The sequence below is a fragment of the Artemia sp. Qi Xiang Cuo genome, chromosome 20 (assembly GCF_049724085.1).
Source record: "Artemia sp. Qi Xiang Cuo chromosome 20, ASM4972408v1, whole genome shotgun sequence".
Classification (NCBI taxonomy): Eukaryota; Metazoa; Arthropoda; class Branchiopoda; order Anostraca; family Artemiidae; genus Artemia; species Artemia sp. Qi Xiang Cuo.
Genome location: NC_142813.1, coordinates 8,082,448 through 8,098,210, shown reverse-complemented (window position 1 = coordinate 8,098,210; position 15,763 = coordinate 8,082,448). Strand labels below are relative to the sequence as shown.

The window sequence follows — 15,763 nt, the reverse complement described above, 5'->3', positions numbered from 1 at the left end:
GCCTATAATAATGTATTTTATTTATTATATGACTTGTTTATTTCATTACTATTCTCGTAATTCCTGAACTATGTCGGCTATTTGTAGATTAATACTAAAAAAGGAAAAAGAGGCTTACACCGTTAGGAACGTACCGTAACGGTTCCATGTTAATTTTGGATGTTATTCTTTTGATACACCTGCCATAGATAATTAATTATCCCAGCTGAGATTAAGGATAATCAGTAGAAAGCTAACAAGGATTGTCACAGATACGCCAAATTCACAAAAATATAGAAGGAGGGGAGCAAAATATATTTTTGAATAATCTTTGACGTAGTACCTTACCTTAAGTTAGATATTTTTCAACTTACAATTCAACTTACATTTAAGGGCTGGGCACACGTAGCTGATTTCGGGAACTGATTTCCAAATCAGCGTCGATTTTAAAAGAAATCGGCGTCGATTTGAGCTTGAAAATTTTTTTAGTTTTCGGTGCCGATTTACAAATCAGCGCCGATTTTCATCACGGTCATCACATTAAAAAATAGGGATACAAATAAACAGTCAGACAGAGCTGTCTGTGGTGAAAGGCCCCGCTACTGAGCTGTGAACTAAACTGAAAATTAAGCTTAGATCAATTATGCAACTATTAATAAACTCCAGTTGACTATTTATGTCCATGATTTTTTGTTTTGAAAATCCAATTTTTCTTACCGCTATCGTTTGTCCACTGATGCTGAAATCAGTTCCCGAAATCAGCTACGTGTGCCTAGCCCTTTTGGGAATATTAAAGAAAAAAATTTTTAAAACTCAAGTCCTTGGATGAACGCTGTTATTGAACCGGAAGGGATTATTTTGTTCTCTATAAATATGTTAGTTTTAATTTAATCCTTTAGTATATTTGCTGATGACGATCGCTGTATATGTAATCAAAATATCCAGACTTTGGTATCTATTTTCAATGTAATAAGCTGATTTATCCCCATTTTAACGTTTATTTGTTTGCAAAATATGGGGGGTGGTGCAAAAAATCTAGGGGGTTATTGCCTCCTGTTGCTCCCCTCAATTCACGCCCCTGAAAAGTCCTACAGACATTTGTGAATATACTTAGCAGATATAATTTTATAGCTTTACTAACAGAATAACGTTTACAAACGTTACGTTACAAAGTAATGTCTTTACTGGCCTTTAACATAAAAAAGGAGGGAATTTTGATAAAATAGTTACGTCATTATGTGTCTTCAATAAAGTGTTGATTTTAAGCTAATGCCTCGGCCAAATTATAGTCATACTAGTGTTGGGTGATATTGGATATCGATATATCGCACTAAATATTGAATATCGAAACGTAAATATCGATATCGAAATCAATGTTATTTTGACTTTTTCTCGTATCTACCGCTGAACATCCAGCAGAAAAGATCCAACATAGGAAATTGTTTCGTAGATGGCCGAGAAGAAGAATAATCTATTCTATCCATTGACTCATATATACTGCTAGACAGTATGCACAGCTGTATCCATAAGTTGGCATAACCTGTTCTCAAACTACGTTTAGTGAGGATGGACTCTAAAATTTTGCTGAGAACCTCCGAAAGGCTTGACTAGGTAAAATACCTCCTCGGTATAGGCCTTGTTCAGATCACACTCATTACGATTGCCACATACCTCAGTCCGCGTTTCAAGAAATTGTGTATTACCCCTGAGGATCTTCTTCAAGTTGAGAGTACAATAGCAAGAGACATGGATTTGGCCTTACTAGAATCTTTATCAACAGATGCAAGTGCCGTGACAGTCCCTGTGATTCAATCACTACAGAATCAAGCCAGTTTGCGGGGGTCACGTGACAAAGTTTCAGTAGTCAATGCAAGGCAAGCTTGATCAGCAGCTGCATCTGTCACGGCTCTCCAGGTTTCAGCTCCAAGAAAAATTGATCCACTCAAGTCGTGAAAGTCGTTTAATATTGGTCTCAAAAACACCTATATGAAGTTGTCATAAAATTTATGTCCATGTCCGCCACCAATGGCCTTTCTGTGAATGGATTCCAAGTATGATCAGTTAATCAAATAGTTTGTGGTAACAAACCGTAAGTAAGAAACAACTCGGCCAAATAGTAACCAAAACACGGAATTTCGATAACAACAGATACATCAAATGAATTGGCTTTTTATGCCGGCTCCAGTAATATAAAGTTCATCAAGTTTCATGTACCCATCAAAAACTATGAGCCTGAGAAAATTTTTATTGTTTTCGAGAAAGGGTGGGTAAGCCCCCAAAAAGTCAAAGACTACTACTACTACTTTTGTAATTCTTGCCAGAAGAAAGATCACGGATGCGTGTTTATTTTTTATTTATTTTTTTTTATGCCTGGGTGATGATATTGAACCAATGGTCATGTAATATCAAAAAAGAGCATGGTCGAACGGAAATTACGCTTCTAGTTCCCCATTTTGTGACCAAAACGATTGGAGGGCAACTACATTACCCCCCCCCTTCCACGCCCGTTCTTCCCAGTCATCTGATCAAAGTTTTGAGACAGCCGTTTTGATCAACATAGTTGAAAAGGTCAAGTGATCATGTCTCTGAAGATGAAACGACCCTGCAAGTCCCTGGGGAAAGGGACTTGCAGTTTACAGTTTTCTAGTGTTTACATATAATAATTGTTATTGGGAAGTAAACAGACATTTTTTGGGGAGGGTGAATTTTCTATGGGGGTTTTTCCATGGGAGAATTTTCTGTGGGGAGGGAAATTTCCGGGGATGAACTTTCAAAGGGAAACTATACACGAAAGAATTTACCAGAATTCTTGTGTGTTTTTTTTATTATTTGACTTTCTCTTTGCCAATTCAATTTTACACGTGGAGATATTCCGGAGAAATTGCCCAGAATAAATTTGCAAACGAATTGAAATTTTCTGGGGGGTTTTCCGTGGGGGGGGAGATCCTCTATGTGGGAATTTGACGCGGGGGAAACTTTCCATTGAGACATTGGGAGGAGAGAATTTCAGGGAAAAATTTTCCACGGAGGGAGGATCTCCGGCATGATTCGAAATTAAAAGAAAAATAGTTTTTTTTTCAACCGAAAGTAGGCTAAAAAGAATTTTCCAGGCGGAATTGTCCTCAAAAATTTTTCTGGGGGAATGGAATTCATCAGGAATGGAATTGTCTGGAGTAATGGGATCTTAAACGGGAGGAACGTTCCATTGAGGAATTTTCTTGGGAGGGATTCTCCATGGATAGAAAAGGCAGCTTTTCCGGCAATATTTGAAAAACAATTAGAAATTAAATAAAAAATCAAATTTTATCAACTAAAAGTAACGAGCAGCATTAAAACTTAAAACAAACAAAATATCACGTTTATAATGGGGGATCTCCCTCCTTAAGCCTTGCTCTTTACGATAATTTTAACTTTTCGCACCAATTATTTAAGAGCGGCTCCTGAAACAAGAGTCGTTCAATTAATGTAAGGAGATTTTTAATATAAAAATAAAACTTCGGCGTGAAGAGCGAGGTTTTAAGGAGAGGTCTTCCCCCTCATATACGGAATAATTTCTGTTCTTTTAAGCTTTAATGTTGCTCCTTACTTTCAGTTGAAAAAAGTGTTTTTTATTTAATCACTGAAAGGCAGAACCAATTCTCAGGGAAAATATTGACATGTTGCTGATTTTTAATAGCCAAAAATAGCCAGTAACCTATTTTTCTTTATCCTGAGCCCGAGTAATTCCAAATCAGCAAAAAAAAACTGATCAGAAATATCGAATCGATATATCGTTTAATCAAATTATCGCCCAACACTAAGTCACACTTCTGGCCAAAATCAAGATCACGCTCGACTATAGCGCCAGTTATATATCCCGTTCGTAATTATTCGATTTGAACATTTTCCAACTTTCAAGGATAAAATTTATGATTGACCAATCAGAATTAAAATCTTAAGGCGTAATTTTTTGAAATTAGAAAAGGTGCAAGCTAGCAATCCACAGTTTTCCTATCTGTATGACGAATTGTAGACGATATTTAGGACGAATTTAGTGTTAACATAAACTTGTCAACCCGTTTCTTATTCTTTCGATTTTCCGTTTCTATAGTATGACGTTAAAATCATGGAGAATTACACGTTCATGAATCTTTGTTTTTTTTTTGTTTTTTTTGACGGCAAAAGTTTATGGCTCGGGCATAAAAGTTTATGGCTCGGGCTCGGGCATTATGGCATATGGCTTGGGCATGCTCGGGCATATGCCCGAGCATGGCTCGGGCATAAAACGTTCAAGATTTATACTAATTTTCGTTAAAGTAGAACGTCTTTCGCATAGTCCAACAGTTTTTTTTGTATTTGCTTGAGTGTTGCTTGTGTGTTCTGCTATGCAGGCTTTTGAGCGTTTCCTATTTGCTTGATTATGGCTTATTGACGAAGATCCTTCTGAGGCCCAACCATGCATAACGTATTCATAAGGAAACAAGAGAGATTACTTTCATAAAATTGTGGGGTAAAAAGTGTGCTTCAGTTCAATTGGTTTTCACCTGTGATGCATTTTTGTATGCTTATCACGTTATTTTTTACTTTCGGAGAGGCAGATGACAGCGTTTTTTTTTTAAACCTTATTGGTTTAAAACCGCTCAGTGAAAAACAAATAAAGAAAGGTAATCAGATAATCAGAGATTGAGAGTTTTCCTGGAGGGGGGGGGGGTAAGGATCTCCTATATGTGCTTTCGAGTGTTTGCTATTTGCTTAAGTATGGCTTATTGACGAAGATCCATCTGAGGACCAACCAAACATAACAAATTCAAAAAGAAAAAGAGAGATTACTTTTATAAATTTACATTGTAAAAGGTGTGCTTTTGTTTAATTGGTTTTCTTCTGTGATGCATTTTTGTAAGCCTTCCGCATTATTTCTTACTTACGGAGAGGCAGATGACTCCGGGTGTTTTAAACTTGGTTGGTTTTAAAAACTTTCAGTAAGATTAAATAAAGAAATATAAAAATCCTACGGAGAGAATCAAACATTAAGAGTTTTTTTTTTGGGGGGGGGGATCCAGTCTTGGAATGGATCACCCCATCCCCTGTTCATGCTGGTATGGTAACACGTAATCACTAACACCATTAAGGGATTTATCTTGCTCGGTCTAGCTTGATTCTTTTATGCGCTATAATTTTTTTTTCTCCGAAGCAAATTGAAAAAAAAGAAGACATTTCCTCAATTTGGCTTAGTTCTGCCCCAATTTCTTTCGCTCCATTTAACGTTTATTCGTCTCACGGTCTAAGCTCGTGAAATTTACAGCTAAGATTATAGGAATTTTGGGTAAGGATGAAAATTACAATGTGTGAGGTAGATAGGACATGACGGTTTATTTGGAAAGAAAGAACATATTTACTCGGCAAATATAATTGAAAGGGTAATTTGAAAAGGAGTAAAGTTCTCTATTGCAAATGCTATTTGGTTTCTATTTATATTATTTCTGCTACGAGATCAAAGAAAATTAGTTATTTAAGATGACATTTATGAGGCCACGTTAAAATTTGACGAGGTGATGTTGTAAAGAAACTTACATTAGGAAAATAGCATAAAACATAAAAGACAAAAGAAAAACAAGACCTATTGAGTCGGTTATAATTTCTAACCGACTGCAACTCTGACTCGAAGCATTTTTAATAGACCAACTCTGACTCCATTCAGCGATATTAAAATATCAAATCAAAATCCGATCTGGATAAAGTAAGCCTCGGGGTAGCTTGGGAAAATCCTGGTAGATTTGGCAGGTTTGTTGAGTCCAAGATGGCAGGCATACTGGGGACAGTTTTTTTTTTTTTTTTTTTTTTTCTCCCTGCATTTGAAAGTACCTTGAAAGACAAGTTTTACTGGTCTCCACTCGAACAAAGTCGTCAAATCTGAGATGGCGTTGGTGATTTTTCTTCTCGACACTAGCGCCAATTTCCGATCTTATAAGTTTCAATACTCCTTCTACTTGAATCATTTTTTTCCTTGTTGACGTTTACATCTACTAAATTTGTATTTTCTCTTGTGGCTTTGAGGAAACAGTCTGGTTATTAATCTTTTATTCTGGTCATAATAAAGCTCATTTGTTTGTTCCTTTCTTCCTGGATAGCATCTTTTTCCCTTTTTTTAGGTTTAATCTCCTATATTGGAAATCATTTGGGCATATAAATGCCCATTAAGGAAAATCGCTAAAGCCACTGGCAATTCATTATTTATTTCCGTGGGAAATGGGATAGAATCGTTGTAAAATCAAGAAAGGAAGCCTTGAAATATATTATGAATCGAGAAACGTCACTAAAGGCGTTAATTTGTTTGTATTAATTGTGCAATGGAGGAATTGTGATTTAGCCATGTTTGTCACTTCGTGTTTAGGGTGCATTAAATATTGAAGAATGGCACACTCAGAAGTCCAGTCGGGGGAGGCTAAAATCAAAAGATTACAGTTTGAAGGGAGATTATATGCTCTCTATTCTTCATCATTCATTCAAGATACCTAGTAAAAAGTAACGAAATTTTGATTTTTGACTAATTTTTTCTTGTAAAAATTGAAAGACGCTCAAAATAGTTAACTGATCTTGTGGTGTATATTATCCAACAGCTCGTAGTAACGAACCGTAAGTATGGAGCCATTCGGCCCAATAGCAACAAAAACTCCTAAAAACGGAATTTTGATAATAGTAGATACATCCAAAGAACTGGCTTTTTCTGCTGATTTCAAATATATAAAAAAATATAAAGTTTAATGTTGCACATCAAAAGCTACGAGCCTAAGACGATTTGCCGGATTTTCGAAAAAAGGGGGAAATATCCCAAAAATATCAAGGAATCTTGAAGAAAATCATCCCATCAGATTCAGTATATCAGAAAACCCTACCATAGAGCTTTCAAGTGCCCAGCTGCAAAAATATGGAATTTTATATTTTTTTGCCAACCGAAGATAATGGATATCCCCATCAGATCTCGATCATTGAATATAAAATCAACCCACTACTCCATTTTAGACCCCTCCCCTAAAAGTTTTCTGTTCTTGGGTTTTCTGTTCTTGGGTTTAGTTCTTGGGTTTCAAAAACCCAAGAACTGAATGCAATCATCTTTCGCATCTCCACAAATTGGGCAAATATATGGTTTTAATGATTAAATCCAAATTTGTTCATACGCAAATTTCTCTTTAGAAAAAAAGACGGGGATTCAAATCACGGGGGCGCTCCCTATCAAAAGACGGGGGCGCTCCCTATCATCTCCTTTTTCGGAACCAAATATTCATCGTCTAATGTTTCAAGTATCGAATACCTGGCGCTAACTCTTAAGCTACATGATAGATAAATAAATACATATAAATAATGTATGCTATATTAATATGTAATGTCAATATATGCTATGTTTAAGGGCTACATTAAAATGTATGATATTTAATATGTTCTATATTAATATATGCTATGTTAATATGTGTTACATTAATATATGCTGTATTACTAAATGCCATATTAATATGGCATATATTAACATGTACTATATTTTTATATGCTGCAATAAAAAAAGCCTATTTTTAAAGATAGGTTTAATTAAACTTAGCTTTGAGAAACGGCTTTTGAAATGTTCTAGTTTAAATTTTTTTTCTATACTACACATGTTTGGGAACGAAAAATCTGAAAAGAATAAGATTGAAATATTGAAAAATAATTAATTAATTATTAGATTAAGGTCTATCTATCTTTGAAGATTAATCAAGAGAGAGAGGAGATTTTGGCCCCCAAAATTGCTTTTTCACATTGTTTTTTAGGAGAAATGACATCAGTAACGATCACAAAGAAAGGATTGAAACTCATCACACCCGATTTTATGGGCTGTTGGAGTGGGGGGATAGGTTACCGGCCTGTCTTTTATGTTTGTGTCTGATCAATGTGCTAAAAGTCAATAACTAGAATTATATATGCTTTATTGACTTATTTTATCACTTTTCCCCATATTTTGGGGGCCTCTTAAGTACTTTCTTCTGGAGGGGGGGGCTCATACCCCAGCTTGTATGACTTAGAAAGCAAAATTTGATTAACGTCTCGTTAAAAAAATTCAGCTTTTAATTTAGCATACTTCAGGAACCTGGGGTTAAGTAGGGCTGTATTAAATCATTCTGCTTTCCATTTCGTATAAATACGATTCTTTTGCTTGTAGATTTACGGACGATTCGATCCGAAATTCGAAGTTTACTTGACAAGTGCAAAGGACGTGTTGATGCATGTTAAGTACCTTCAGGTGGAGGGGGGGGGGGCTCTTAAGTACCTTCTGGTGGAGGGAGGGGGGTCATACCCCAGCTTGTATGACTATTAGAAATCAAAATGTGATGTACGTCTCGTAAAAAAAATTCAGCTTTTAATTTAGTATACTTCAGGAATCTGGGGTTAAGTAGGGCTGTATTAAATCATTTGGCTTTCCATTTCGTATAAATACGATTCTTTTGCTTGTAGATTTACGGACGATTCGATCCGAAATTCGAAGTTTACTTGACAAGTGCAAAGGACGTGTTGATGCATGTTCCGACTTGGAAAGAAAATTTAATAACCTCGCCGTGGTAGATTTGGATCAACAATTTGAAAAGGTAATATTATTCCGTTTTTTTCTTATTGTAAGGGAAAACATTTACTTATGTTAGACCTTTGATTGTTGCGATTTGAAAACCGTTTGTAGAATTTTTAGAAAATTCACAAAATTTTTTACAATTTTGGGGAAACAGGAAGAAGCAGCAAAAGCAGGAAGCAAACCGAAAGCTGCAGAATCCGTTATGACGGTGTTTTTTTTTCTTATGTTCTCTTTTTCTTTGATCACCCCAAAATTTTAATTGGTTCAAAAGTGGTTATTGATGAGTCATGTATTAAGCTGTTATAATGAAACGGTTAATTTTTTGATATGGTAAAATAACATTGAATAGAACCTATTTCACTATCAAAAGTAAAATAGGTAAATTAATTCATATTAAGCCTATTAGTAAAACCAGAGATATTACCTACGGATTGTTTTGGGTACCTGGCTGACTGACCGTATCTCAAAGAGTAAGCTTATGAAAAGCGTGGTCAAATTCCGGTTTTTAGGGCTATAATGAGAGAAAGGATGAGATGGACAGGACACTTTTTGCGGATGAAGGACGACAGATTGCCAAAGATAGTCCTTGTCGGGTCAAACGAAAAGAAGGTTGTCTCCAGATGGGGTGACAGAATGTCGTAAGGAAATATTTGAGGGGAAATAGGAACTTTTCAGAAGGGTGTGAAGAAGGGGGCTTTGAGTAGGTTGGGGCGGAGGAGTGTGCGTAGTTGTGTTGGCCTCAGGCGGCTTGGTGCAGTAGTGAGTTGTTAGTAGTAGAAACAGTAGTAGCATTCAGCCTATGCTTAATTATTGAGATTAGAAGTAGAATCAGGAGATCGAAATTCGCTCTAGTATTTGCCTCTCGTAAACCTAAAGGTATACACCCCGAAGTAAACTATATTAAAAAATATATATATATATATATATATATATATATATATATATATATATATATATATATATATATATATATATATATATATATATATATATATATATATATATATATATATATATATATATATATATATATATATATATATATATATATATATATACTGGCTTTGGGTAGTTTGGGATGGAGGAGTGTGCGTTGTTGTGTTGGCCTCAGGCGACTTGGTGCAGAAGTGAGTTGTAAGTAGTAGAAACAGTAGTAGCATTTAGCCTATGCTTAATTATTGAGATTTGAAGTAGAATCAGGAGATCAAAATTTGCTCTAGTATATGCCTTTAATCTGAAAGCCTTTATCAATTGTGGTGCTTGTGCAGAATATTCACAATATCCTCTTTAATGACCATTTGATAAGTTTTGGCGTTTTATCAGCTAAACACAGCTACAATTGCAGTCATAACGCACATAATGGCTTGAAACAGCTAATTTGACAACACTGGCTACGAGCTTTGTTTCATCAAATGTCTGGAAATACGTTTTCCACCTTTTCCTATGTGTCTGGTGTGTGTGTATATATATATATATAGTTGACTCAGAGGCATAGCTTGGTTTTCACTGCTCCGGGACAGTGTTAATATTTACCCCCCCCCCCCTATCACTACCACAATATAGGTAGATCATAGTATTGGAAACAAAAATTTGGTTTGGCGCCCTGTCAGAGGCTGCGCCCGAGCACAGCCGCCCCCTTGCCTCCTTATGCTAAGTCACTGAAATAGAAGCACAGGTTATTGGTGCTTACACAGATTTCTCACTTGAGTATTTCTGCAAACCTCAAAAGCCATCTGATGAGGTGATTTGGCTTCCTAAAGGTTGACGGTATCCAATGGCAATGAGTGGGAGGATTGTTATCAAATCCAATGACATTGCGTGACATTTCGTGCTTAGGCTAATTTTGTTAGATCGCCTATGTCATTGAGGAACACATCGGTCCATGTATTTTGCTAGGGTGCAACTGGGTATCTGGTGCAACCTAACAGATAATCTGTGCTATAACTATTAGTTATAACAATATGTTAACCTAAGTATAACATGTCTAATTATACTACTTTTAGGCTACTAATAACTAAAAGACTTTTCCGTGGATTTTAAGTTTCCGTCTATTATTAGGGTTCGTTAAATGGATTTCTGTATCTATAATAGTCGACTAAGATCTTGTTTATGTATAATTATACTAACTATTACGTATAATAATTGACTAAGATATTGTTTTGTATAACTATAAGTAAATATACTTATACTATACTACAATAATAGTCGACTAAGCTTTTTGTTTATGTGTAACTATGTGTATGTATAACTATGTTATACTAAATTTTGGTCAATTATTTCGTTTACTGGCTTTCCCTATCTAAAATATTCGACTAAGATTTTGTTTATGTATAACTATATAAAAGTATAACTTTTATACTACTATAATATTCGACCATAGTTGTGTTAAGGTATATATAAAAACATGTATAATTATCCTAAGCAATAACTATGGTATTCTACTAAAATGTTTTTTTGTATTACGATATGTAAGTATAACTATTATACTGCTATAGTAGTCGACTAAGATTTCGTTAATGTATTACCATATTTAGGTAAATTATTCTACTGATATAAAATTCTACTATGGTTTTGTTAATGTATAACTATATACTTAAATAACTATCCTTAATAACAACTATAATATTCGACTAAGATATTTTGTTTGCGTTTTCTTATTTTAAACATAGCAATTAGAATAATATAATATCCAACAATGGTTGTTTTTATGTATATAGTACAACGTGTATAATTATCTTTAATAAGTACTATAATAGTATACAATAATAGTTTGTTGTCGTTTTCTAATTCAAGCAATGCAATTTGAATAATATAATAGCCAACTAAGGTTGCGTTAAGTTGTAAATATCTGCACATACAGTTATCTTTACTAAGTACAATAATATTAGACTAAGATTTTGTTAAGGTATAACTTAATGTATGTATAACTATTCTACTGCTATAATATTCGACTGAGGTTTGGTTAAGGTGTAAACATCTATTTGTACTACTATACTGACTAATAAATACAATAGTCGACTAAAATTTTGCGTAACTATACAATTCTAACATAAGAGTTAACTGATATTTGGTTTACACGTTAATATCTGCATGTTTTACTATCATGACTCAGAAATACAATAGCCGACTAAGATTTTGTATAACTATATAATACTACCATAATAGTTGACTGAGATTTTGTTTATGTATACTATATGTAAGTATACCTATACTATACTAAATTTTGGTCAATTATTTCGTTTATTGCCTTTCCCTATCAAAAATAGTCACTAAGATCTTGTTTTTGCTACCAATTTTTATCTCTATTTTTCATGCAGCTGTTGTGGAACTATTTGCCAAAGGTATGGAGAGGCTAAACTTGACTTGCTTTTAAGTTTGAAGTTCTTTTGTCCTTTTTTTGTGCCTTTGTTATTTTGCTCTTGGGCTTGTTTGTTTCTTGAGATGTTTTTGTTTCACACAAGACTGCCAAAGATAATACGGAACTATTTAAGAGCATTTTTTCTTGTATTCAGCTTGGTCTTATCGGTTTATTTTTGTTCTATGTTGTGTGTCTATTTAGTTTATATCTTGATGAAAAAAGCTGTTGACAAGAAATGTTTCTGATTTGTTGCTACGAATTAATTTTGTGTATGTTTTATATTGTTATTTTATAATTTTATGTTATATATATTTTACTTTATAATTTGATAATATATATAATTTATACATTTTTTATATTTTATTGTAGTTTTTAATTAATATTTTATTTTTAGAATTTTATATTATTATTTTTATATATTTTTTTAAGTGTAAATAAACTATTCTGATGTTACTAATAAAATTTTTAGAATATATAATTTAGTTAAAGAAAAAGTTTTAATTTTAAAGTATTTATTGTGTTATACCCGACGAAAAAATCAATTCTTTTTTTTGGGAGGGGGTGGGGGTAGAGTAGAGTTTTTGGGTCAATACCAAAAGAGCACTTCGAATCCTTTAACACAGTGCCGGAAACTCGGCGATTTAAACTATTCAAGCTAGAACTAACAAATTTTGGCAGGGTAATTTTGGAATCACGAGAACGCAAATAATGCAAAAAAAAAAAAAATGAAAAACGAGAAAAGCCCTACAAATTCAGAAATGTGGCGTAATGACATCAAGCGTGCGAGGGCCAAGGGCCAGAGCTGTTGAGCTAACCAAGTTGAGGGAGGTAAATATCAGGTGATATTTGCGAGGCAAACAGATTTTTTTTTTGCTGCTCCGCTTGACAATTTCAGGGTATATTGGGAGGGCCAAAGGAACCTCCATTAAGACAAAGAATTAAGGGGGGAAAATCTCTTTGCATTGATTTGTGACAACAAATCTGAACTGTTTTGGAATGAGCTTGACATGTATTTTATTAAAAAAAAAACAAAAATGTAAACAAAAAAGATTCTCGCAATTAAATGACGGATTAAGGTACGTGTATATTCAAGGGTGTCTATGTGGCAGGGGGAGAGGGATTGGGATGGCTTCAGCCTTCTAGAAGACCAAAGATTATGTTGTATTATAATAAAAATTAATATGAATGAACTTAATATCTAATTAATAGCAAAAATATTATTTATAAAACATTGCACGTTTTGACTGAATATTCAGATTGATCCAAAATCGGAACTACAATCCATTATTTTAATTTTTACTTTAATTTACTTTATTTTAATTTTTTTAATTTTAATTTTAAATTAATTTTAATTAATTTTAATTTTAATTAATTAAATTTAATTTTATTTTAATTTTAACTTTAAATTTTTATTTTAATTTTTAATTTATAATTAATAAAGACTAAAAAAACTAATATTTCTATAATTAACCAATAATAAATTTCCTCAATTAAATAATAATCAGATTTTAATTTCAAAGTTTTTTTTCAAAAATGTTTAAAAAAGTAGAGCCCTGTTAATTTCTAAAGCGAGCAGAAATAAAGGAGTGTAATAATTTCGAATGAAACGAACAGAAATTACTCCAAATAAATAAATGAAACCTAAAACAAAAAGAAATTAAAATGAATGGTCCTGACAATCATAAACATAAGTTACTACAACGGATTAATAGATGAATCCCAAAACAAGAATAATTCAACATGAACAATCAAGTCAAACTTAAAACTAACAAAAATAACATAAATAAGAATAGAATTATCGCCCACTAAACCTTCTAAAGGCCAGTGCGTCATTTTACCTTTACTGAAAACTAAATATATTTTAGTTTCTCATTTTCGTTTATAACATTGAAAAATAAAAAATTACTGAGTCTTCCAGCAACTAATGAAACATTTAGTATAGTTTCGCTCCTCAAATACACAGTACGTATTACATTTTCTTCTTTTTAAGTAAATTCCTTCTAAATGCATGGCAAATCAATTGCTAATTTAATTATTGACTCATCAATTAAAAAATTGCTTTAACAAACAGAACATATTACTTAAAAAAACACAGAAGAGTTTTCCTTTGTAGTAATAGTTTTTATAGTTTTTTTATATGGCATTTTTTATTTTATAGTATCTAAATGTAATATAATACTTATTATAATATATTGTATTTATCTTATAGTTTATAATATTTATTCTAATATTTATTATTTACAATATATTGGATATCTTATATAATAGTTTTTCTTAATAGCAATCTTGATTATTATCGTCAGTTTCTTTCTATTGGTTTTTGATGTTTTGAAAATTGAAAATCGCACTGTTCAAATACAAATGGCATTCGATACTTTTAGAGAAGATTACCAAGGGGTGAGGGGGCATCGTTTTCTTTGTTTTTTTCAAACTTCCAGCTTTCCTTTTGTAGGCTGCTAGAATACAGGCTCCTAAATTATTTAGTTCGACCACATGTTAATTATTCACGAAAAGATTCGAGGAATAACCTTTTTTTAAATGAATATTTTTAATTATTTGTACTTTAATTAGCTAAGTACTTTATTGGCATGACAAATTTACTGTCTAATTGTGTAAAAAAAAACAGTTTTTTCCCTATGGTATTATTTAGTAACTCAGCTTTTTTATTTGCTTTTCCACTGTTTGCCTCTCTTTTGCCATTTTCTTTATCACTCTTTGCCAATCTGGAGTCACCAGGAAATTTTCGACATTCTCATTTAAGTTAGGCCTATATAAAGCAAGAAATTCTGAACGAGACATATATGGTGATTCCTAGAATCTTACGCTCTGGATTGAAATTTTTAGTGAAAAGTTTCTTTTTAATTGAGTTTATTTTACTTTATGCAATTCAGCTGCTTTTAGTCTCCACCTTATTTTCTTTTTTTAAGCTTGAGGGCCCTCTAGAGGGTCCTGACCTTTGATGACCTTTTAAAATCTGTGAGTTATAGAGGCGAAACCTTGCAAAACAGATCTTCTGCTTAAATGAAGTACAACAAAATTGTTTTCAGCTTCACAACTTTGCTCAATCCCAATTTATAAGGTTTTAAAGATATGCAAATACATTTCCTAACTTTTGGGAATAAACCATTGATATTGCTTAAATTTTTGCTCAAATAACTGAAATTACATTTTCAGAGCTAAAGCCAGAGAAAAAGAAACTGATAACTGAAAATTCAGGTAAAATGCTGTTTTGTCAAAACTTCAATGGGTATAGACCTGTCATGTAGGCAAATTTCAGGACCCTCTAGAGGGAGAAGGAGTGGAGGTAGGTACTTCAAAATACTTTCACGGAACATACTTTAGCTTGTAGACTCATCCCTGAAAGTTTCATTTTCCTAACCTAATCCCATTCCAAGATGGCCAAAGTAGCTAAAGTAGAATTTTACCAAAAGTTGTTTTTAATTGAATTTATTTTATTTCAAGCAATTCAGCTGCTTTTAGCCGCCACCTTATTCTCTTTCCTTTTTCAAGCTTCCGGAGATAAACGAAGTTGCCAGAAAGCTTTCCGACTTTCTCAATTCAAGTATAAAGCAAGAGATACTGAAGGGGGTCACTTCTTTGAATGCAATCTCCACTCAAGTCGACGAAGCGATAAAGAGCTTTATTGATGAGCATGTCAAAATCCAAATTAAAAGAAGCGGAGAGATGCTGAATAGAACTGCTGAGGATATCGTATCCCTTCTTGATAAGGCTATCGAAATAGTCTACGGTCCTCAGGTTAATGGGACATTAACAATCAGCAGAGACCTTATTGACGAATATGAACCTTTTAGGTGAGTTGCCTTTCAGTTCCTTTTCAGAGTGATACAACCTGG

At 33.3% G+C, this 15,763-nt stretch overlaps 1 protein-coding gene across 5 annotated transcripts in view; it reads left to right on the top strand.

The window, feature by feature from the left end:
* promL (prominin-like) overlaps positions 1 to 15,763 on the top strand; it is a 166,453-nt gene that overhangs the window by 67,291 nt on the left and 83,399 nt on the right. For 4 of the 5 annotated variants that reach the window (XM_089105993.1, XM_089105991.1, XM_089105992.1 and 1 more), the window contains exons 7-9: positions 8,440 to 8,570; positions 11,869 to 11,892; positions 15,420 to 15,721. In XM_089105993.1, coding sequence (XP_088962119.1) covers positions 8,440 to 8,570; positions 11,869 to 11,892; positions 15,420 to 15,721 — 457 coding nt within the window. The remainder of the gene's footprint in view (positions 1 to 8,439; positions 8,571 to 11,868; positions 11,893 to 15,419; positions 15,722 to 15,763) is intronic. The other variant, XM_089105989.1, reaches the window with a different exon arrangement.